Source organism: Pseudophryne corroboree, chromosome 1, assembly GCF_028390025.1.
Source record: "Pseudophryne corroboree isolate aPseCor3 chromosome 1, aPseCor3.hap2, whole genome shotgun sequence".
In the NCBI taxonomy this organism is placed as follows: domain Eukaryota; kingdom Metazoa; phylum Chordata; class Amphibia; order Anura; family Myobatrachidae; genus Pseudophryne; species Pseudophryne corroboree.
This window is the reverse complement of record NC_086444.1, coordinates 1185815601-1185841399: the sequence shown is the minus strand read 5'-3', so window position 1 is coordinate 1185841399 and position 25799 is coordinate 1185815601. Positions and strand designations below refer to the sequence as shown.

General features: G+C 40.6%; 1 protein-coding gene across 1 annotated transcript in view; it reads right to left on the bottom strand.

Moving 5' to 3' along the window:
- LOC135051158 (vomeronasal type-2 receptor 26-like) overlaps window positions 1-25799 on the bottom strand; it is an 88737-nt gene that overhangs the window by 8498 nt on the left and 54440 nt on the right. The window contains exons 8-10 of the mRNA XM_063957294.1: window positions 5332-5389; window positions 5102-5248; window positions 873-1164 (exon numbers count right to left, since the gene is read on the bottom strand). Coding sequence (XP_063813364.1) covers window positions 873-1164; window positions 5102-5248; window positions 5332-5389 — 497 coding nt within the window. The remainder of the gene's footprint in view (window positions 1-872; window positions 1165-5101; window positions 5249-5331; window positions 5390-25799) is intronic.

Genomic DNA, 25799 nt, shown 5'->3' with positions numbered 1-25799 from the left:
AAAGTACCAAAACCTGGTTCAATAACCATGGGATTACAGTGGTGGATTGGCCAGCAAACTTGCCTGACCTGAACCGCATAGAGAATCTATGGGGCATTGCCAAGAGAAAGATGAGAGGCATGAGACCGAAATATGCAGAAGATCTGAACGCATCTATTGAAGCATCCTGGTCTTCCATAACACCTCAGCAGTGCCACAGGCTGATAGAATCCATGCCACACCGCACTGAGGCAGTAATTCATGCAAAAGGGGCCCAAACCAAGTACTGAGTACATATGCATGATTATACTTTTCAGAGGGCCGACATTTATATATTTAAAATCCTTTTTTTATTGATATTATGTAATATTCTAATTTTCTGAGATTTGAAATTAGGGATTTTCTTAAGATTTAGGCTTCAACCATCAAAATTATAACAAATAAAGGCTTGAAATATCTCACTTTGCATGTAATGAGTCTATATAATATATTAGTTTCACCTTTTAAGTTAAATTACTGAAATAAATGAACTTTTGCACGATATTCTAATTTTCTGAGATTCACCTGTGTGACAGGGAAGGTGGCCCCTCTCAGCTCTGGCCCCAGAGCAGCTGCACGTCCTGCACCTATGGTAGCTATGCTCTTGTATATAACACATGTAACTGTGACAGGGAAGGTGGCCCCTGTCAGCTCTGGGCACCATAGCAGCTGCACTCCCTGCACCTATGGTAGATACTCCCTTTGCCGGTGCATGCAGTTTACAAACTCCCTTATAGTCACATAGGAATACCTGTAAACATCCACAAAAAATAGTGCTTTGAACCAGTAACTTTCATACAAATAATAAACTTGATTGTAATAATATAAAAAAAAAAATATTTGATGACACTTACCTGTGTATACCCATATACATTCAGCATTTGTGCCACTGGAATGGTGGTGTGAGAGTTGAGATCTCCGATAAAACCAGCTACTTTGCCCTGCTTCATACACCTGTAATTAGGCGTTAACCTTTTGTGCCCAGACAATATCCAGAAAACATCTTCCACAGCTTTATTCTCATTTCCACAGGAATCATACAAATGGTAACCCAGAGTAATATTGGGCAGAATGTCTGGGTTCCTGTTAATTTGATTAATTGCATAGATAAAAGCTCGTACATGTCTGTATTCTCTGTAGGTTACACTAAAAAATAAATGTGTGCAATTACTACTATTTCTATTATTTTTTATGTTTATTTAAGGTTCAATATGTTTTTCTCATATTAATATTATTATTAATACATTAACCCCACACTTAACCACTTGCCTGGCATGGTCGCATCAGATGTGACCACACCAGCAAATGCCTTTGTCTGCCCTGAAGAAGCGGACACTACGAAGCATGTGCCAGCTTCTGAGCTGTGTGTGGGCACTACCAATGCACTCTCATATGTTAAATATATAAACTCATTATACAATATTGCTCACTGTGTCTCTGCCCTTGTAAGGGCAGAGTAACACACCGTCTGATTACGTGAGACATTTATACAACACTGGAAATATCCTACTTATAGAGAAACTAGCCACAAGCAGACTGCAAACTTAGGGGTCTATTTACTAATCCTTGGATGGATTTAATGTCACCGGAGATAAAGTACCAGCCAATCGGCTTCTGTCATTTTTCAAACACAGCCTGTGGCATGGCAGTTAGGAGCTGATTGGCTGGTACTTTTTCTCCAGCGACTTTATCTCCAACCAAGGATTAGTAAATAGACCCCCTAAATGTCAAATATTGCTGCACTATATTACTAACCTTTATTTGTGACTGTGTGCTGCAGCTGGATAATGTAGCCGATGTGGTATGCGTAACCAGCGGTCAGGAGGCTGCTAGTCAGCATACCGTCACCGGGATCCCGGCAGCGGAATGCCGGCAGGGGGGTAGGAGGGGGGTTGGGGGTGAGCACAAGACCATTGTGAGCTTGCGGCGCTCGCCACGTTGCGGGTTCATGACAACCTGCGGGTTCTATTCCCACTCTGTGGGTGCAGAGAGAGTTAGATTTGAGTGGGGTGTGTTCAATCTGAAATCTAAATTGCAGTGTAAAAATAAAGCAGCCATTACTTACCCTGCACAGAAACAATATAACCCACCCAAATGTAACTCTCTATGCACGTGTTACATCTGCTCCACCTGTAGTGCACATGGTTTTGCCCAATTGGTAACTGTTTTGGTTTGCTAACAAACCTGAATAACCCCCTAAAACCTGTAAATACATGTTTAATTTCTCAGAGTGTCTGTTATTGGGAAACATGTGGCAGAAATGATCGCTGACAGCGTCGTGACCAGAAAATGTTATACTTCCACACTGCAAGTGAAACACAAATTAATTGTAATATCCAGTACATAATACATAATAATGAAGGTATAATAGCGCTCTTTTCTGAGAGATGTAATTTTACAAATCAATGAATTTATACAGCATGGAATTGTGTCACACTATGGTCTAATACCCAAAATAAATAAGACGTCAAAAGGGGAAAACACATTTATTTTACATAAACTGTATAGAAAAAATTCAGTATCACATAATAAACACAGATATCACAAAATGCCCAGATTTATCAAGCATTGGAGAGTGATAAATTGCACGGTGATAAAGTACCAACCAACCAGCTCCAAACTGCCATGTTACAGGCTGTGTATGAAAAATGACAGTTATGAGCTGATTTTTTGTACTTTATCACTGTGCTATTTATCACTCTCCAAGGCTTGATAAATATGGGCATAAGTGTCAATATTAAATATTAGACTCACTGAAAATATAAAAAGGTGGAAATCCCCGAGCTCATACCATGTCTGGCTGGTTGTATGTACAAACAGTGTGGATCAGCCGAAGTCCGAACTATAGGCAAGTTATAGCAACACACCACACAGCTTTGCTGGGTTGTAGAGTCCAATTGCAGGGATCCAAACAGCATGGCATGGTGTCCGCACCATGCATTTCGGATACTCATATGTCATGCCTTTCTACAGCCACAGTATTTACGACAGAGTCCCTGATATTGATGTTTGTGTACCACTGCCGCATTCTAATTACCGGAAGTTTGTGGCTAATGATGCTGTAAATGTACTTCACACCTCCTTTGATCTCAGAAATAAAACAATGGGTAAAATTCCAATTTTATTGGATTGTAATGGATTTTATATATATATATATATATATATATATATATATATTCCAGGTGTGTTGGAAGATCAACCGACCCCAACAGAGGGCACTCACCAGTCCATATAGATTTAAAAGCTTTATTGATACATTACAGTCACCAGTAGTGTGTCGATGTTTCGACCCATAGGGCCTTTCTCAAGACAGAAAGGACATCCAAACAGCATGCCAGTTACACACATATTGACACTGCCTATTGGGTCCCCTTATATAGCAAATCATATACCAATCAATAATGCAATCAACCCAAATAGGTCACATGCAGTGTGATTCAAACCCATACTCTGCATATAGTATAACATCAAAACTCACAAAGCACCGTGGAAGCCATAATCCATGTTGTCGGGGTAGACATGGTCAGCACAGTTTAACAATTCGAAACAGCTGAGGACGCTAAGCCGCGCGCCCGGAACTACCGGAAGCGCGTCATACGCGTCACTCGTTGTCATAGCTACAATGATCGGGTCGTCCGCGGCATCAGTAACCAAGGCAACCCAACGCACATCTGTCTAAACTATAGATACTGATCATGTGCTTACCGCGCACAAGAACATGTCATACGTGTCAACCGTTACCAAGGTAACCCCAGCACACTGTAAAGCGCAAACCCGGAAGCACCGGGAACAACCAACATGCGTTCCACCAGCGCTCTTGGCCGCGCTCCACAGTGCCTGGCTCCAACCAGCCTAGAGCCAGCAACATATCACAATACACTGTAAAGATTAATTAGTAACACAGACACAAATTCATTATAGAACCCATAGACTCTATTTATACACTGAACCTCCGATACGGTATAACAATATATTAATCAGACCTAAGCTATAAACTTTATATTGGAGGCAGAGTAATACCAAATAGATAGTCATTAGTTTATGCTATAGGCACGAATCGTATACACAAATTAATCAAATGTTTTACATTCGCATCACATCGATGATCACGGCAATATTATACTACATCAGTGAAATCAAAAAAAGAAGAAAATGCAGGAGCAGGGTTACAGCAGTTATTATGGGCTGTAAATATACACAGTATACTCAAAGCTGTCTGCCCTATATCGTACACATCGTACCAATTATCATATCAATCCCATACTCCCTCGGCGAAATCCCACCAATCGGATATAGGGATTGAATATAAGACACATCAATATAATTATGTAACAGACAGCAAAAATATGATGCTATAGAAGAGGACCCGGCAAAAGCGATACACCCAGTAATACCCCCAACATAAAATCTCCATGTATGGTGATCAATATCACCCAAACAGAGAATAACAACATTAAAAAAAAAAAACAATATACCAATACCAATAACCCTGTGCCTCTGGAACAAAGAGGGTAAAAAATTGACCCACACTCAATGCTAGCTAATGAATAAATATATTAAGTGGATTATGTTCATTGAGACCGCGCGGTGTAATAGTATCCAGCCTATGGATCCACCACGCATCACACTTCTTCAGAGTCAGAACCCGATCTCCACCCTGCAGGGGTTCTGGGGTGTGGTCAATGACCATACAACGTAGTGAAGCTACTTGATGATTTGCAAGGAGGAAATGTTTGGCGACTGGTTTATCGGTCACACCTGATTCAATGGCCTGTCGGATGAAATATCTATGGTTTGCCATCCTGTCCCTGAAAGATCTCTTGGTCATCCCCGTATAGTAGAGACCGTAGGGGCAGATAACTATATAAACCACAAAGGTGCTGGTGCAAGTAAGGTTATACTTGATAGATATTCTAGTGCCATTATGTGGATGGCGAAAATCCTTACCACTGATCATCGAATTACAAGTGGTGCACCCCACTTGCCATCAACATAATGGCACTAGAATATCTATCAATAGTCGTCTATTAAATGTTTATACTTTTTGATGAAATTGTTACTAGAGCTAGGGTCAAATACTGACCTACTTCTTTTTGATAAAAATCTCTGTGTTGTTGTGTCTGGTAGTGGTGTCTCTTTATAAATGTATATGTCACTATTATCCCTGATACTTGAATCCAATATAAGATCTAGAAACTCTATTTTGTTTTCATTTATATTGTAGGTGAACCTGAGGTTATAAGAGTTATTACTTATCATCTCCATGAATTTCTCCAAACAATACAAGATCCCTAAGGGTACTCTCCCACTCACCCATATATAAATTTGCCAAACTCGGGGTGCAAACACTCCCCATCACTGTCCCACAGGTCTGTAAAAACCAATCATTAAAAAAAAAAAAAATGATGTTTTTAAAACAAATACAAAAAAGGGAACTGTCCCAAGGTGCAAAAAAGACTTATGCAGCTGGAAACACCCAAGGACCACCGAATCTCTGAAATACGAACACATTATACAAAAAATGGAGTATATCACAGCGCTCAGTCCCGTTCCAACATAAATGTCCAAATAAACCTTTAGAAGATGTGTCTTATAGGGGTCACTGGACAACGTTTGGATGATGTGTCAACTCCCGGTTATCAGTCCATATGGTTCTCTTCAATAACGGAAAAACCTCAAAAGAAGACCAGATGGAAATAACATAGTGTAGTATGTCTTCAATAAATTGGTGACACCCATATGGATATATAAATATATATGCGGTGAAAAAGGTCTGCATACCAGAACTCACACTATATATAGGTGAATGACTCCCATAAAGGTATCTTTAGTCACCAATTGCCAATTATGTGGATGGACCAACCATGAACACACCTTTACACAGTAATCCCTGAACTGGGACGTACCGTACTCACATAACATATGGCAGATGTACTCCCATAAAGGTATCTTTAACCACCGCTCGCCAATAGTGAAAAATGGACACACCGTGAACACACCTTCATATATGGCTCCCTATAATGGGACGTACCGTACTCACATAGCACATGGCAGTTATACTCCTATAATGGTTTCTTTGATCTTCCTACTCCACCCATGTATAACTGACCAAAGGTGGTGATGTAAAAACTCAATTTCCCAAATGATGCAGCACAAGACACTACCACTGAACTGATGCAGGACACTGTCTCAGGGCGGGCTCAGGTAGTGAAGTTCGGGGTAGTTCAGTTCTTAGGGAACCAAACCCGATCATCGCTAGTGTAAAAACATAACTTAAAAGTGGTTTCTCCTAGTTGAGAGCTGGGGACTAAAATCATAGTTTTTAAAATAAGCCACCCATTTTGCCTGCTTCCTAGTTTGATGGACTTAATCTGTTTATGAGATGTAAGAAGTATTATAGGAGATAGGTATGTTGTAATGATACTGACCGGTATCTGTGTTTTTTAATTGTAGTGCAAATTATTGTATATTTGAATTGTTTGATATAAAGTGTGATCAAAAAGAGAAGTGCTGTCCCATTTGTGTTTGTTTTATCTTGATGAAATGTTGCAGACGGGATATCTGGTATCCCTATACCGACAGTGGCATCCCCTCTGCCGAAATTTAGGCTGCAAGGCATCGAATCTTCTCATAGGCTCGCAGCCCAGTGGCTTGCTTCACACGCTACTGGTTCTATTCACACTCGGTGGAGTGGACCCACTAACCAAGTGGGAGCACCCTGCGTGAGTCGTGATCTGGCATCAGTCTACTGAACGCCGGTATATTGACTGCATCCCATACAGAGTATCACATATTGTTCTGCTTTATATCACAGAAAACCCTACTGACTCAGATCAGTGAGGTCTTATACAAACAGAAAGATTAATGCAGCAGAAAAGTAACTTTTTTAATCCAGATAATGACATATTAACATTAATGACAATGCAAAAATTAACATAAATTTTCTTACAAACTGGTGACGCTGTTGATTTCTCTTGTAATTACTCATATTAGATTACAGATCATGAAATACCTGTATATATTCTATTCATTATGTTACTTACCCTAGACAAACTGCTGTAATCTCATATTCTTTTCTCAAAACTGTAACCCAGCTATGGGCTGTGAATATTCCACCTATAATGATATTTCCATCTTTTGAATATTTACTTTCAATAATATATGTATTCATTGGAGAGAGATGACACCCAGGCGCTGGTTTCTGTGCCTCACATGTGCAGGGTGTGATGCTGAGGACACACAGCCAAATCATTTGGTACAAGAACATGAAATATAATATTAAATGGTAAAAATGTATTTTTAAGTTTATCCTCTTCTTTAAATCTCCCCACTGGCAGCTGCATAATGGTAGTAACAAAGTTACATGCAGGAAAGTCAAAGTGAGAAAGTGAGAAGTTAATATATATGGTATGAATTTCATATAAATTGGACACTTTGCACTTTGGACTGCACTTTGGTGAAACAACAATTTCCTCTGTACGTCCGCATGTACTTTAGCATTCTTATTTGCATGGCTTGGTGATATTAGCATATATGAATTGATCTGGAAGGCCGTTCTAGTCTCTAAGCCCTTGCAATATTTTTTTGATTGTTGTGTTATTTGTGCTGCTACTATTTTGACATTTTGCACATTATGGCTGACGATATTGATACCAGTAGCCAAGGAGTGTCATTTGCTCACTACCCCATCGGTGAACTGCACTATGGCCCTCATTCCGAGTTGATCGGTCGCAAGGCGAATTTAGCAGAGTTGCACACGCTAAGCTGCCGCCTACTGGGAGTGTATCTTAGCATCTTAAAATTGCGAACGATGTAATCGCAATATTGCGATTACAAACTACTTAGCAGTTTCAGAGTTGCTCCACACTTACTCGGCATCTGCGATCAGTTCAGTGCTTGTCGTTCCTGGTTTGACGTCACAAACACACCCAGCGTTCGCTCAGACACTCCCCCGTTTCTCCGGCCACTCCTGCGTTTTTTCCGGAAACGGTAGCGTTTTCAGCCACACGCCCATAAAACGCTGTGTTTCCGCCCAGTAACACCCATTTCCTGTCAATCACACTACGATCGCCGGAGCGAAGAAAAAGCCGTGAGTAAAAATACTATCTTCATAGCAAAATTACTTGGCGCAGTCGCAGTGCGATTATTGTGCATGCGTACTAAGCGGATTTTCATTGCGATGCGATGAAAATTACCGAGCGAACGACTCGGAATGAGGGCCTATATTCAGCCAAATTGAGCGAACAGCAAGAATCTCATTCCCTAGAGGACCTTTACCATGAACTTTTAAAAATAAAAAGGAAAGAGATTGACTACTTTTACCACTGTCTCTCGCTCTCAGATTATTATAGATCTAAGAAAATACTGCGTGGGCTGCAAGTCTGTAACTCTCCCACAATAGGACGCAATGATCTGACATTTTGTCGTAAGTGGGTTGATATTCTTAATCGCTGCTCTATGGACTTGATGTTACTCATCATTGAACAATCTACCAAAGAGATGAACACATATAAAACCAAGGCAGCTGATTTTGAGTCCACCCATAAGGCTAATTTGTAGGCAGACACCACAGTAGACTAGTTCACTAAACTGAATGATCAACTACAGCTACACAAACATGAGCTTATTAAATTCAAAGCACTTAAATGACAGAAAGTTGATGCTGATTACGAGCTTCATAATGTGTACAAGTGGGTGGATGGGCCTGTAAAGCGTGATTTTAAACAACCATTTTTCCGCCGTAGGATGCATAGAACATGTGATCTTGATTCATCTCACGAACATTCCTCTACAACTAGTGATTCTGATTCCACCACCCATACAACTCGTCATAACCACCCTTTAGCAGTGGCCACCAGGGACAAGCTCCCTGTTGTAAGAGACAACGTCACCAGACAAGACGTGGGCACCAATGACAGAGGAAGGGGCAGGGTAGGCCGACCCCCCCAAGAACGCGAGGACAGAGAATCTAGTCATTAATTTATCTAGTTATGAGCTCAGTGATGCTGAATGCTCTGTACTCTCCAAAGGACTGTCCTCTATACCTTCTTGCCGACAAGACCCGCTACAGTGGAAAGCCAATAAATCCCAGCTGCATTGACAGCTCAAACTTCGTGAACACTTCTCTAAGACCCCTATTATGCCTGCTGAGCCTTCAGACATCCCTCCTAAATTGAAGAAAATCCTACCAAAGTCTACTTTCGAACCTCAGATGCATAATGCGTCTATTCGGACATTTATGAGGCTATTGGTATCTGAGACAGATCAACAGATTATTGCATTGCCCCAGATTAGAAACAACCTCACGAGAATTGAGAAACTTTCCCTAGACTGCCTGGCAGCATACCCTGATATCATCTTTAGATCTGCTGATAAGGGGGATGCCCTTGTATTACAGGACGTGGCTGACTACAGGGCGGAAATTTTCAGCCAACTTGCAGATTCCTTTACATACAATGCCTCTACAGTTGGATCCAACTACAGTATTTAGAAAAGAGTTGAGTGACAAATTGGATGGGGTGGTTGCAACAGGGATTATTTCTGTTGATTTACGCAATGCATTGGTGCCTAAATTTCCAGTCATTCCACTACTTTATACCACTCTCAAAATTGACAAGTGTCTGTCTAAACCACCGGGCAGGCCTATAATTTCTGCACAGAAATCCCTGTTTCAACCATCTGCTTTGTTTCTTTACTCAGTTTTTCAGCCATGTATCCAATCACACCCTCGGTTCTTGCTTGATACTAACACTCTGTTTCGTAAATTGCAAATGTTGGATAAATTTGACTGTGAGGTTACTCTATGCAGCATTGATGTACAGAGTTTATACACAATTATTCCCCATGCCTGTGGCATGGAGGCGGTGCATAGATTTCTTGATGGCCATCCCGATTTTAAGGCAATTTTGCTTAGACCTGTTATACATGACCCTAACAAAAAAATATTTTCTTTTGATGGTAAAATCTACCTACAGCAAACTGGTTGTGCGATTGGGTCCCCATTGGCCCCATCATACTCCAACATTTTCATGTTCAAAGTTGAACAGGAGGTGTTTTTTGATGATTCTTCTATAGCTGCTGATATCACCTACTATCGTTACATTGACGATCTTCGTATATTATGGAAGGGTAGCCAAAACGGCTCAAGCAGATTATCGAAACACACAATAGTCGTAATCACCCTGTGAAATTCACATAGTCTATAAGTACACAATCAGTGAACTACCTAGATGTAAACATATCCATCCAGGATGGATGTATTCAAACATACCTGTTTAGCAAACCTACTGATAGGAACAACATTTTACATTTCTCTAGTTTTCACCCTCCTTCATTAAAACGTGGCCTGCCACACTCCCAATTATTAAGAATTTGACGTATTACATCTGATCCAGAGGAGGCAGAATCACAGATGTCGATTGAGATTAGAAAGTTTTTGCTTAGAGGTTATCCTGCACAATTACTTGAACAAGCTAAATTCTGGCATTGGACTGGGTCCAGCTTCTTCACCTTGTTCCCCCAGTCTCCAATGCTAGTGATATGATTCCTTGGGTAGGGCAGTTTAGCCCTGCTAGTAATGGGATAAATCAAATATCCAAAAAACTTTGGAATATTGTACAATCCGATCAGGATTTAGATGTCCAACAGACCCGCCTGATGTCATGCTATACCAGATGGCGTAACATTAGAGATATGCTGGTAAAAGCGGATATCTCTCCTAACCCATATACTGTGTTACATACTAACCCACGTGGGTGTATTAGATGTACCTGCACCACCTGCCAATTTATGATTGGTGGTAGGATTTTTTAGCATCCCCTTACGGGACGGTCCATGACCATTAATTTTACATTGACTTGTTCGTCCAAATTTGTTGTGTACCAACTCCTCTGCCCCTGTGGGCTGTCATACATTGGTAAGACAGAGCGCATGTTTAAGGAATGTATGGCAGCCCACAGGTCGGCTATTAAATCAACCATCTGTAAGGGCTCCAGCGATCAGCCTGTTGCCCGACATTTCATGTCGGCCTGACATCCACTTGCTGCATTACGCTATCGTATGATAGACCACGTCCCTCCCCTGGTATGGGGTGGTGATAGGGGGCTTAAACTATTACAGCTTGAGGTTAGATGGATCCACCGTTTGGGGACTTTGCAGCCTAAGGGTCTTAATGAGCAATTAGGTCTTAATGCATTGCTGTGATACAGCTGTATCTTTGCTACTTATTATGGTCACTCTTGCTTGTTTATTTTGTTACAGTTATATATACTTTTTATCTAGCTGATTATGGTTTGCTACTTCTCTATACCTTCATAATTTAGTTTGTGATGCATATGTGTTTGCATAGTGCTGGCTTCCATTCTATTTATATTATGCTATGCTTGATGTATATGACATGTGTAGACTTTATGCATTCTATTTTTTTGTATGTTTAATCATCATAGATTTATAATGCATAGTTGCCTTGCCCTGTTACATGTAGATGCTATGTGTATGTTCTGTGCAGAGCTTTTGATGTGTATCATGTTTCCATGGTGATAGGCACTGACTGATTGCGTCGACAGGCCTGGCGGGTGCCTGCGTTCTTTAATCATCATAGATTGATAATGCATGGTTGCCTTGCCCTGTTACATGTAGATGCTATGTGTATCTTCCGTGCAGAGCTTTTGATGTGTATCATGTTTCCATGGTGATAGGCACTGACAGATTGCGCCGATGTACCTGTCGGGTGCCTGCGTTCCGGACGCGTGGGAAGGACGCTGTTCACTTTGGGTATTTAGGTGAGATCACTTTTTTGATTGTATTGACCTGATGAAAATGCATCAATAAACTGCACTGAAACATTGTCTGCACAGAGGACCTGACTGTCAGTTTGTTATAGCCGATTGGAGTGCCGCACCACCCGCTGTTTGTATACTACTGTTGTGAAGGCACCCAGTGCATTTGGTTCTATTAATAGGAGAGCTGGACCCTTCTGCTGTTTTTATATATATATATATATATATATATATATCACAGATAGAAAAGGATTCTCGTGGGAGCCAATATGCCTTTTGTATGACAATAATTAAAAGTTTTTATTGTACAGAAACAAACGATATTTATCCTAAGCGTTCGTTATTGACACAACATTCTAAAAATTCAAATAAAACAATATTACAATCTTATATATAAATTACAGTTGGATGTGAGGATTTTACAGTCAGGTGATCACAGTCAGAACTTGAAATGGATGTATCTCCAACCAGATGCTTGTGATAAGGACTTTATTAACCAGATGTTGCAAAACCCAACGCGTTTCGTCCGTTAGGACTTCATCAGGGGTTTGGAATCAGTTCTTATAGTAGGAGTGATTACCATTGATTAGAAAGGTTTAGAATATCCAATGATTACATCCAATCACATATTCAATTCGATAAATATAATATCTAGATAGACTTCAAAAAAATATATATAAATTTGGTTGAAATTAGATGATGTTACGTTCCCTATTATCAATCAAGAATGGTGGAACCTTATAGTCTACCTCTGTTTATACATGTCACCAAACAGAGGACTTAGAAAAATTTCAAATCCTGAACGATACTATTCCTTTTTCACAGGAACAAGTGCAACCTCACTGAATCCCAACTACAGCTGTAGTTGGGATTCAGTGAGGTTGCACTTGTTCCTGTGAAAAAGGAATAGTATCGTTCAGGATTTGAAATTTTTCTAAGTCCTCTGTTTGGTGACATGTATAAACAGAGGTAGACTATAAGGTTCCACCATTCTTGATTGATAATAGGGAACGTAACATCATCTAATTTCAACCAAATTTATATATATTTTTTTGAAGTCTATCTAGATATTATATTTATCGAATTGAATATGTGATTGGATGTAATCATTGGATATTCTAAACCTTTCTAATCAATGGTAATCACTCCTACTATAAGAACTGATTCCAAACCCCTGATGAAGTCCTAACGGACGAAACGCGTTGGGTTTTGCAACATCTGGTTAATAAAGTCCTTATCACAAGCATCTGGTTGGAGATACATCCATTTCAAGTTCTGACTGTGATCACCTGACTGTAAAATCCTCACATCCAACTGTAATTTATATATAAGATTGTAATATTGTTTTATTTGAATTTTTAGATTGTTGTGTCAATAACGAACGCTTAGGATAAATATCGTTTGTTTCTGTACAATAAAAACTTTTAATTATTGTCATACAAAAGGCATATTGGCTCCCACGAGAATCCTTTTCTATCTGTAATCTACTTTTAATACCTTATCTGACAAAGGGTATTTCTTGGTGGTTTGAGACTAGAGGTATAGCGCAAGATATTAGGGTTGAATTTTTGTTTTGTAATATATATATATATATATATATATATATATATATATATATATATTAGTGATGAGTGGGTTCGGTTCGTCGAGATCCGAACCCCCCCGAACTTCGCCCCTTTTTACATGGGTCCGAGGCAGACTCGGATCCTCCCGCCTTGCTCGGTTAACCCAAGCGCACCCGAACGTCATCATCCTGCGGTCGGATTCTCGCGAGATTCGTATTCTATATAAGGAGCTGCGCGTTGTCTCCATTTTTCACTCGTGCATTGGAGATGATCGTGAGAGGACGTGGCTGGCGTTCTCTCAGTTTGTATGTTCAGTGTGCTGCAAATATCTGTGCTCAGTGTGCTGCAAATATCTGTGCTCAGTGTGCTAATTGCTTTTATTGTGGGGACTGGGTCCAGCAGTATTATATAGTAGGAGGACAGTGCAGAGTTTTGCTCACCAGTGACCAACAGTATTATACGTTCTCTGCCTGAAAAACGATCCAGATCTGTGCTGCATTGTAATATATAGTAGAAGGACAGTGCAGAATTTTGCTGACCACCAGTATAACTATATATATAGCAGTACGGTACAGTAGTCCACTGCTCTACCTCTGTGTCGTCAAGTATACTATCCCATCCATACCTGTGGTGCATTTCAGTATTGCATAGTTTGCTGACCACCAGTATATAATATATAACAGTACGGTACAGTAGTCCACTGCTCTACCTACCTCTGTGTCGTCAAGTATACTATCCATCCATATCTGTGGTGCATTTCAGTTTTGCAGTTTGCTGACCACCAGTATATAATATATAGCAGTACGGTATAGTAGGCCACAGCTCTACCTACCTCTGTGTCGTCAAGTATACTATCCATCCATACCTGTGGTGCATTTCAGTTTTGCACAGTTTGCTGATCACCAGTATATAATATATAGCAGTACGGAACAGTAGGCCACTGCTCTACCTACCTCTGTGTCGTCAAGTATACTATACATCCATACCTCTGGTGCATTTCAGTTGTGCACAGTTTGCTGACCACCAGTATATAATATATAGCAGTACGGAACAGTAGGCCACTGCTCTACCTACCTCTGTGTCGTCAAGTATACTATCCATCCATACCTGTGGTGCATTTCAGTTTTGCACAGTTTGCTGACCATCAGTATATAATATATAGCAGTACGGTACAGTAGGCCACTGCTCTACCTACCTCTGTGTCGTCAAGAATACTATCCATCCATACCTGTGGTGCATTTCAGTTTTGCACAGTTTGCTGAACACCAGTATATAATATATAGCAGTACGGTACAATAGGCCACTGCTCTACCTACCTCTGTGTCGTCAAGTATACTATCCATCCATACCTGTGGTGCATTTCAGTTTTGCACAGTTTGCTGACCATCAGTATATAATATATAGCAGTACGGTACAGTAGGCCACTGCTCTACCTACCTCTGTGTCGTCAAGTATACTATCCATCCATACCTCTGGTGCATTTCAGTTGTGCACAGTTTGCTGACCACCAGTATATAATATAAAGCAGTACGGTAAAGTAGGCCACTGCTCTACCTACCTCTGTGTCGTCAAGTATACTATCCCATCCATAACTGTGGTGCATTTCAGTTTTGCGCAGTATATATAGTAGTAGGCCATTGCTATTGATATATTACTGCCATATAATTCCACACATTAAAAAATGGAGAACAAAAATGTGGAGGGTAAATTAGGGAAAGATCAAGATCCGCTTCCACCTCGTGCTGAAGCTGCTGCCACTAGTCATGGCTGAGACGATAAAATGCCATCATCGTTGTCTGCCAAGGCCGATGCCCAATGTCATAGTAGAGAGCATGTAAAATCCAAAAAACAAAAGTTCAGTAAAATGACCCAAAAATATAAATTAAAAGCATCTGAGGAGAAGCGTAAACTTGCCAATATGCCATTTACGACACGGAGTGGCAAGGAATGGCTGAGGCCCTCTCCTATGTTTCTCATGACTAGTGGTTCAGATTCACATGAGGATGGAAGCAATCATCCTCCCGCTAGAAAAATGAAAAGACTTAAGCTGGAAAAAGCACAGGAAAGAACTGTGCGTTCTTCTAAATCACAAATCCCCAAGGAGCGTCAAATTGTGTTTTTGCGATGCCTGACCTTCCCAACACTGGACAGGAAGAGGTGGCGCCTTCCTCCATTTGCACGCTCCCTGCAAGTGCTGGAAGGAGAACCCGCAGTCCTGTTCCTGATAGTCAAATTGAAGATGTCACTGTTGAAGTACACCAGGATGAGGATATGGGTGTTGATGGCGCTGAGGAGGAAATTGACAAGGAGGATTCTGATGGTGAGGAGGTTTGTTTAAGTCAGGCACCCGGGGAGACACCTGTTGTCCGTGGGACGAATATGGCCATTGACATGCCTGGTCAAAATACAAAAAATATCACCTCTTTGGTGTGGAATTATTTCAACATAAATGCGGACAACTGGTGTCAAGCCGTGTGTTGCCTTTGTCAAGCTGTAATAAGTAGGGGTAAGGACGTTAACCACCTAGGAACATCCTCCCTTATATGTCACCTGGAGGGCATTCATCAGACAAGTTCAAAAACTTTGGGTGACAGCGGAAGCAGTCCACTGACCACTAAATCCCTTCCTCTTGTAACCAAGCTCCTGCAAACCACACCACCAACTCCCTCAGTGTCAATTTCCTCCTTAGACAGGAAAGCCAATAGTCCTGCAGGCCATGTCACTGGCAAGTCTGACGAGTCCTCTCCTGCCTGGGATTCCTCCGATGCTTCCTTGAGTGTAACGCCTACTGCTGCTGGCACTGCTGTTGTTGCTGCTGGAAGTCGATCGTCATCCCAGAGGGGAAGTCGGAAGACCATTTGTACTACTTCCAGTAAGCAATTGACTGTCCAACAGTCCTTTGCGAGGAAGATGAAATATCACAGCAGTCATCCTGCTGCAAAGTGGATAACTCAGGCCTTGGCAGCCTGGGTGGTGAGAAACGTGTTTCCGGAATCCACCGTTAATTGAGAGGCAACTAGAGAATTGAATGAGGTACTGTGTCCCCATTACCAAATACCATCTAGGTTCCATTTCTCTAGGCAGGCGATACCAAAAATGTACACAGACTTCAGAAAAAGAGTCACCAGTGTCCTAAAAAATGCAGTTGTACCCAATGTCCACTTAACCACGGACATGTGGACAAGTGGAGCAGGGCAGACTCAGGACTATATGACTGTGACAGCCCACTGGGTAGATGTATTGCCTCCCGCTGCAAGAACAGCAGCGACGGCACCAGTAGCAGCATCTCGCAAATGCCAACTCGTTCCTAGGCAGGCTACGCTTTGTATCACCGCTTTCCATAAGAGGCACACAGCTGACAACCTCTTACGGAAACTGAGGAACATCATAGCAGAATGGCTTACCCCAATTGGAATCTCCTGGGGATTTGTGACATCGGACAACGCCACCTATATTGTGCGTGCATTACATGTGGGCAAATTCCAGCACGTCCTATGTTTTGCACATACATTGAATTTGGTGGTGCAGAATTATTTAAAAAATGACAGGGGCGTGCAAGAGATGCTGCTGGTGGCCCGAAGAATTGCGGGCCACTTTCGGCATTCAGCCACCGCATGCCGAAGACTGGAGCACCAGCAAACAGTCCTGAACCTGCCCTGCCATCATCTGAAGCAAGAGGTGGTAACGAGGTGGAATGCAACCCTCTATATGCTTCAGAGGATGGAGGAGCAGCAAAAGGCCATTCAAGCCTATACATCTGCCTACGATATAGGCAAAGGAGGGGAAATGCACCTGACTCAAGCACAGTGGAGAATGATTTCAACGTTGTGCAAGGTTCTGCAACCCTTTGAACTTGCCACACGTGAAGTCAGTTCAGACACTGCCAGCCTGAGTCAGGTCATTCCCCTCATCAGGCTTTTGCAGAAGAAGCTGGAGACATTGAAGGATGAGCTAAAACAGAGCGATTCCGCTAGGCATGTGGGACTTGTAGATGGAGCCCTTAATTCGCTTAACCAGGATTCACGGGTGGTCAATCTGTTGAAATCAGAGCACTACATTTTGGCCACCGTGCTCGATCCTAGATTTAAAACCTACGTTGTATCTCTCTTTCCAGCAGACACAAGTCTGCAGAGGTTCAAAGACCTGCTGGTGAAAAAATTGTCAAGTCAAGCGGAACGTGACCAGTCAACATCTCCTCCTTCACATTCTCCCGCAACTGGGGGTGCGAGGAAAAGGCTAAGAATTCCGAGCCCACCCGCTGGCGGTGATGCAGGGCAGTCTGGAGCGAGTGCTGACATCCGGTCCGGACTGAAGGACCTGCCAACTATTACTGACATGTCGTCTACTGTCACTGCATATGATTCTCTCACCATTGAAAGAATGGTGGAGGATTATATGAGTGACCGCATCCAAGTAGGCACGTCAGACAGTCCGTACGTATACTGGCAGGAAAAAGAGGCAATTTGGAGGCCCTTGCACAAACTGGCTTTATTCTACCTAAGTTGCCCTCCCTCCAGTGTGTACTCCGAAAGAGTGTTTAGTGCAGCCGCTCACCTTGTCCGCAATCGGCGTACGAGGTTACTTCCAGAAAATGTGGAGAAGATGATGTTCATTAAAATGAATTATAATCAATTCTTCCGTGGAGACATTCACCAGCAGCAATTGCCTCCAGAAAGTACACGGGTACCTGAGATGGTGGATTTCAGTGGGGACGAATTAATAATCTGTGAGGAGGGGGATGTACACAGTGAAAGGGGTGAGGAATCGGAAGATGATGATTTCTTTTTTGGTGGTGGCCCAAACCAACCAGTCATTTCAGTCACAGTAGTGTGGCAGACCCTGTCACTGAAATGATGGGTTCGTTAAAGTGTGCATGTCCTGTTTATACAACATAAGGGTGGGTGGGAGGGCCCAAGGACAATTCCATCTTGCACCTCTTTTTTCTTTAATTTTTCTTTGCATCATGTGCTGTTTGGGGACAATTTTTTTGAAATGCCATCCTGCCTGACACTACAGTGCCACTCCTAGATGGGCCAGGTGTTTGTGTCGGCCACTTGTGTCGCTTAGCTTAGCCATACAGCGACCTCGGTGCAAATTGTAGGACTAAAAATAATATTGTGAGGTGTGAGGTGTACAGAATAGACTGGAAATGAGTGGAAATTATGGTGATTGAGGTTAATAATACTATGGGATCAAAATGACCCCCAAATTCTATGATTTAAGCGGTTTTTAAGGGTTTTTGAAAAAAAACACCCGAATCCAAAACACACCCGAATCCGACAAAAAAATTTCGGTAAGGTTTTGCCAAAACGCGTCCGAATCCAAAACACGGCCGCGGAACCAAAACCCGAAAAATGTCCGGTGCACATCACTAATTTAGAGCAGCATTTCAGTGCAGAGTAAAGCAGCAGCGACGTTTTGCTCCACACCAGGACCTTTGTCATCTTCACTCTGCACTGAAATGCTGCCCTATATAAAAGTGAATGAATTTTAAGAGTGGTGAGTGCTCCTGACTGGTGAGTGCTCCTGACTTGTGTTTGGCTATATATATATATATATATATATATATATATATCAGAAAAAAATGGACCAGCCTATGTTGCTAGTGGCCAGTTTCCACTGTAGCTGCCACGCCCACAATCCTTGTCCAACTGTTATAGAAAAAGACAGTTCCTGGGAAGATAGTGATAATTATAAATTATATTTGTTTCATATGCATCAATACAGTAGTACTAGTGCTACTCAGAATTTTTTAAGGGTGCGTGTAAAATAAATGCAATTTAGAATAGAGACCTAAAAATGCAAAAGTGCATACAATTTTTATGTACATTTTTGAGCATATTTTTGTATAAAGGTGTAAATGAGGACCCATTTTTTATTATGTACTGTACATAGGCATTCATATGAATACGATGTAAATAAAATAAATAGCAAAACACATAAACAACTAGTGTCAATTGTGTATCCATTTTATGATTTTTTAAGTACATAATTTGTAGTCAACATATAAAACAAGTATGTGTACCACTTTGAGTGGACCAGTAGACCCACAAAAAATAATAATAAATAAATAAAATCAGTGCCATGTCAAATTAAATGTGTCCCTACCCGTCTTTCTCTCCTTGTAGCACTGTAACCAATTTTTTTATTTATTTTTTGGTGCTGGGTGTTCTTTTCAGTTGCTTCACATTCATTTGTTTTTATTACATCAGGGTATCTATTACTCCCCATACCCCCTCCGTAAAAATGAGAGAAGCAGAAAATGATGTTCCATATATGGATTCTATGTGATACATTAATATGATACTGTGGGTGCAGTGGAACAGACTTGCTATGGGGAGGCTGCCCTGGCATGGAAACACTTGTTCGAATTTCTTCTGCTCAAAATGCAGCGATCACATTGTAAAATGCTTTTCACAGTAATAGGATAATCTAGTTAATAAAACTGTAATAATAATAATAATAATAATAATAATAAAAATAAATAGAGGTGTAGAGAATATCACAACGTACAGGCTAAAGTAGAAATTGTATTATATGTTTATTTTTACATACTATGTGGCCCATTTATCTAGCCTTGGATAGTGATAAATAGCACAGTAATAAATAACCTGCCAACCAGCTCCTAACTGCCATGTTACAGATTGTTGTGATCTATTCATGAAGCAGTGAAAAGTGTTGAGAAGTGAGTCAGTGGAGAAGTTGCCCATGGCTACCAGTCAGCATTGAAGTAACATTTATAATTTGCATACTATACAATTGTACGGAGCAGCTGATTGGTTGTCATGGGCAATTTCTCCCCAGGCTCACTTCTCCACACTTTTCACTGCTTCATGAATAGATCCCTGTGTTTGAAAAATGACAGATAGGAGGCATTTATCTTGTCTTATTTAATGACATTTATCACTTAAGTGAAGGTAATATTACTTATATATTTAAAGAGAAAAACATTAAATACAGTAAATAACTAGGAACTACAGTACCACATAAAATCTGTAACCATAGTAACTAATCAGACAGTTACTTATATTAGGCTGACATGTTAAACATTGAGGGCTTCAATGTTTTATAATTATTATTCCTTATTCATATAGCACGAAAATAATACACTACACTGTAATATCAGATGTAAGCTTTATACACAACAGGTCCTGAGTCAGTGAAGCTTACAATCTAATTTCTCTACCAGGGGAACATAAACACATGAGGCAATTTGTTCTGAAGATAAGTAACATAAAACTATTATTCTGGGGGGGAAAATGCACCTGGACAATGGGAGGGGAGGGAGAAACATCTAAACTTTGATTATTGCACAAAACTATCAGATTTCTGCCCAGTGACCCAGGACTAACATGCGATTACATTGATCACCATCCTACTAATTAGGTTGCTAAGTACTATGAAAACTTAAAAAAACAAGGGATATCAGAATACTGATAAAAAGTAAATGTGAACATATTATTGTAGCTTGCGATTTTTATTACTAAACACATTAATATTTACAGTAAATATTGTAAGTCTAATGTTGGTTTTCTTAAAAATACAATAAATTATATTTTTTTAAGTATTGTAGGAAATAATACAATAAAACAGAGGCTATTTAACAGCAGATGTTTAAAAAGGAATTGGCCACAATAATAATATTTTGGGACTAAACCTGATTTGTTCTTACAATTCTTAGAAACAATGTAAATTAGAAATATATAACAACTGCAGATATTCAGTAATATGTTAACTAGAAGGGGTCAAGTACAAAAGAGAAACAAAGATATTCTGCATGATATAAGATTACAGAGAGATGGGAGCAGTTACTGAGCAATGCACAGACAATCTGGGGAATTGTCTGTTTGCAATGTCCCTGTAACTTCTTTTTGCAGCATCTATTGTACTTACATCATACAGATGACACTGGAGAAAATATTCCATCCACTCATGTAAGAAAATAACCTTGTACACCGGGTGAATATTCCTTCCGTAATGTTATCGTCTTCCAGAGAATAATTAGATGTGACTGTGTAATAGTTCACTACAAGGTGCCATCCAGGTGTAGAGTTCTGTGTCTCAGATCTGCAGATTGTCACACACAGGACCAGCAACAAAAACAAAATAAATAAATAAAAAGTCAGACCCATTGTTACAGATAATCAGGTGCATTTGGAAGGGTTTCTTCTCTCTCCAATCACAGCTCTGACAGCTGCACAAGCATACTGTAGTATGGAATATGCAGGGCACAAGATAAGAGGAGATCGTGTGAGCCTTATATTCATTGCAGATTACTCTTCTGTCATGGACTAATAAAAATACAACAGTGTAAATATAATAATTTTGCATTTAGAAGAAAAGCAAATCATGATATATATATATATATATATATATATATATATATATACCGGTATATATATTTTTTTTTATAAGAAAACAATTACAGCACCAGGGGCCACTATACATAGAAGCTAGTTTATGGCTTTTCATAGTGCTATATAATCATATTTTAAACAGGAGTGCTCATAAGGGGTTAAAGTGGAATTAAAATAAGTTAAAAAGAAATTCAAAAAAGTAAACTTTATGTTGCTGCTTTACTTTACTTAGTACAAATAATTTAGACCACTTATAGCCTGGGTTATAACTATGTGCTCATTCTGAGCCTCACACCAATGGCCATAAGTGTGGAAGACAATGGCAGCCAGATTTACTACCAGGACAGCCATCAAGGGGGGACTAGTGTCCTGGGGCCCCACCCCTGGCTCCTACCGCCAATACCTGTAGACCTGCACCAGTCTGTAAATCAACAGCAGGCTGATGCCCAGGGACTACATCTTATGACACAACCTTATCTGTGCATCAGCTCTCTATTAACCATTCCTGTAGGTCCATAACATTCCACCTACATGTAACATCACAATGTATGACATCACATAGGGGTGAAGCAGTGAGGCAGTATCTTTTTTTTTTTGAGGGGAGGAAGGGGCCCTGTCTATTTGTTATTCCTGGGCCCCACAATTTCTGATGGCAGCCCTGCTTACTACCTTATGCTAATGCGAATATCAGTATGTCTTCAAGAGGAAAGCAGAACCTCCCATTGTTTTCCCATCCACAGCCACTACCGTAATCATTAGTATAAGCTCTTTCACCAGTCCCATTCTGTGTGTCACATACACTCTTCCCATCACTGTATTTGTGCCTTAGAATAGCACGGAAGTCTAGCTACACACTTCCATACTTCCATGAGACAGATATCTTGTGTTTGACTGCAAATTTTGCTGCAATTGCCACCCAGAAATGTTCCTTTTTTATATCAGGATTTTTTCAAATACATTTTTAAAGAACAGTACAATAAAAAAAAGATCAGAAAACAAAAAGTAACAGTTGCGTTACATGGAAATGCTGTCGATACAATTTATACAAGAAAAAGAGAACAAATGTGCCTATTTAGTATTTCATGGAAGAATCCCAGAAGGTGAATCCATATAACATACAGTAAAATGCTTATAAAAAATAGCATCCAAATACACAATAATAAGCAATTTGGCACTGTGTTTGGGGCAATGTAAAAAGCGAGGCCAGGGCAGGATCTGTCAATTACCCATTCTAATCATTCTAATGCTATTTGGGTCGTATTTGACCACTTTTCAAAACTGTCCCATAGAGAGGACTACCCTAAGCTTCTGTGAGATCCTTTGTTATCATAGTGTCATATGGATACAATATGGTGTGTTTTATGGCACAGTTAGGCTATAATGCTTACATACCACAAGCCGATTTTAAACTTATTATTATTATTACATTTTATTTATAAGGCGCCACAAGTGTTTCGCAGTGCCATACAGAGGATAGTACAAGGAGATAAAACTTAGCATTACAGTAAATAAATAACAAATAGAGTACAGGTAACAAAGAGCACCACAATTCTCAAGACATAATACAGCTAAGATGTAAGTAGTGAGGGAGTATTCATTGTACTACTTGGGGCCACAGATGCAGATGAGCCTTTACCAGCAGGAAAAAAAGCGGTAAAGATGGTCGCTGAGTAGGGGAGAGCTGCGAGTGAAATGTAGCGAGAAGAGGGCTTAGATAACAAGAGGAAAGAGGGCCCTGCTCTGAAGAGCTAACGATCTAGTGGGAAGGGTCAACACACAGATGACATGAGGTGCAAGCAAGCCAGAGGTAGCCTGATGGCAGTATGTGAGCAAAAAAGCTGAGATGTTGAAGGCATGAGGCGGGGGATGGAGGAGCGGCCTCAAGACTAGGTTATGCATCGGGAGGGTATGCTTTGATGAATAGGTGGGTTTTTAGTGCCCGTTTGAAGCTTTGCAAGGTCGGGGAGAGTTTAATGGAGCTGGGGAGTGCATTCCACTGAAGGGATGCAGCACGGGCACAGTCTTGAACTTGAGCATGGGAAGCAGTGACCAGGGTGGTGGAGATGCGATGTTCATTGGTCGACCGTAGGGGACGGGAGGGAGTATGAAGGGAGAGGAGGTTGGAGATGTAGGGAGCAGTGGAATTAGAGATGGCCTTGTATGTGAGGGTGAGGAGTTTGAAGAGGATTCTGTAAACGTATATTTTGAAGAAAAGATCTACAGTTGGTACATCAATTGTAATTCATATTATTGCTTATAGCTATAATTAAGGCAACATTGCCCCCTACTCTATGTTAGTAATACTGTATATGTTACATGTTCAACTTTGGACCTTTTCTCTGCCGATGTGATGATTATTCAGGAATGAGTATAGAGAGCTAGGTGAATATAAGCTAGTTCAGGTTGGGTATATGATCCTGGCAGTCGGGATACCAGCGGTCAATGCCGACAGGGGATGGGGTAATTATTTTACCACACCCCTGTCCCCTACCATAACCCTAACTCACCAGGGATGGCAGCTAGGGCTAAGATTCGGGAAGTTGTGGCTATGGCTAAGACTGTGGGTGTCAGCTAGGGCTAGGAGTCAGGGGGCGGGGCTACAGCTAACCCCCCTCTATTACCTAACACTAAACACCCCCCCCCGGCCCTAACCATAACAGTCATCCTGATGCTTACCTTCAGGATGTCGGCGTTCACTGTTCTAGTGTTGGAGATCTGTGTGGCGTTGGGATTCCGGCATTTGGTCACAGAAACCGCCAGCATCCTGAATGGCCAAGCTAAGTATATTCATTGAATATTTTTCTCAATATAACTTTGTTTTGTTGGGTCTAGTGCCTATTGTGTATCTCATTAATACCTGTGAATCCAAATTACCTGCTTCATCCTGGAACATACTGAAGCTAGCTGGGTACAAAGGGTTACTTTGAAATACAAGAAGTACCATACACAATTGGTTTAAGACAAGTAATGATTCAGTAGAAGAAACTTTTGCTATTGTAGTTCTTAGTACTGAAATGCAGAAGTTAGGGATCCTTTCTTATAGCAAAGAGTATGCAATTGCATAATATATCAATATAAATGTGCAGTTCACATCACAACATCATAGCATTGAATTCATTGTGCATGCAAGAATAGTCATGGCTACCGTATTTCGTTTTCAAAACATTGTAATCATTACATTTAGTTGATCGTTTTTTGAGAGTGCCCCAAAATCAAATTACTTTCTTTATTAGCCACAGCTGATCTAGATTTATTTTTCTCTGAGTACACTGTATCCTATTCCTGGGAGTTACATTCCATGTGCCTTTCGGATAGATAGCCCACAAATGTTTTTTTTGTGAGATTATTGATTATTAATAATTATCTTGGGCAGGATCTTTTTTCCTCTCCCCACGCAGCAATGTAAGACAGTTAGAGGCAGAGCAAAAAGGGAATGAGGAGTCCTGCTTCTATAGACTAATAGGTTTGCAGAATTTAGGTTCCCAGTTCTGATAAAAACAGAGGGAGGCATTGCCTGAAAACATATTGATATTATGGGAGGAAGGGGCTAACAGTCTAAATTGGATAATGTTCATGAGACAAAAGTCTTACAAAAGGGGCTAAAATTTGCCCCTTCTAATATGCCTAACTCTTTAGATTTTTTGGGGATGTACAGAAATTTATCTGCAAGCTTACCATTAAACGTTACTTTCAAAATAAGGAGAAAGATGATGCTTTAGCTGTAAATACTAAGGAAATTTCTGGTTTAAACCCCCCTCCACGTTTTATCCGATTCAATCTAGAGGTAATTGTTTAGATGTTTTTAATAAGGTGGTCTGTGATGAAATTCAGAAAGTTATTCAAAAGGTCCCTAGGAAGGACAAACCTAATCTTACAAGGAAAGAATTTGAAGCGATCCATTCTCTTAAAGAGGATAAGACCTGGTTATTAAAACAGCTGATAGGGGTGGAGGTGTGGTCCTTATGATAAAAGAGGCATACATGCAGGAAGTATGTAGACAACTAAATAATGGAATGACGTATCAGAACTTAAAAACAGATCCAATGGCATGAATTGCTAAAGCACTTTGTGATCTGAGTACA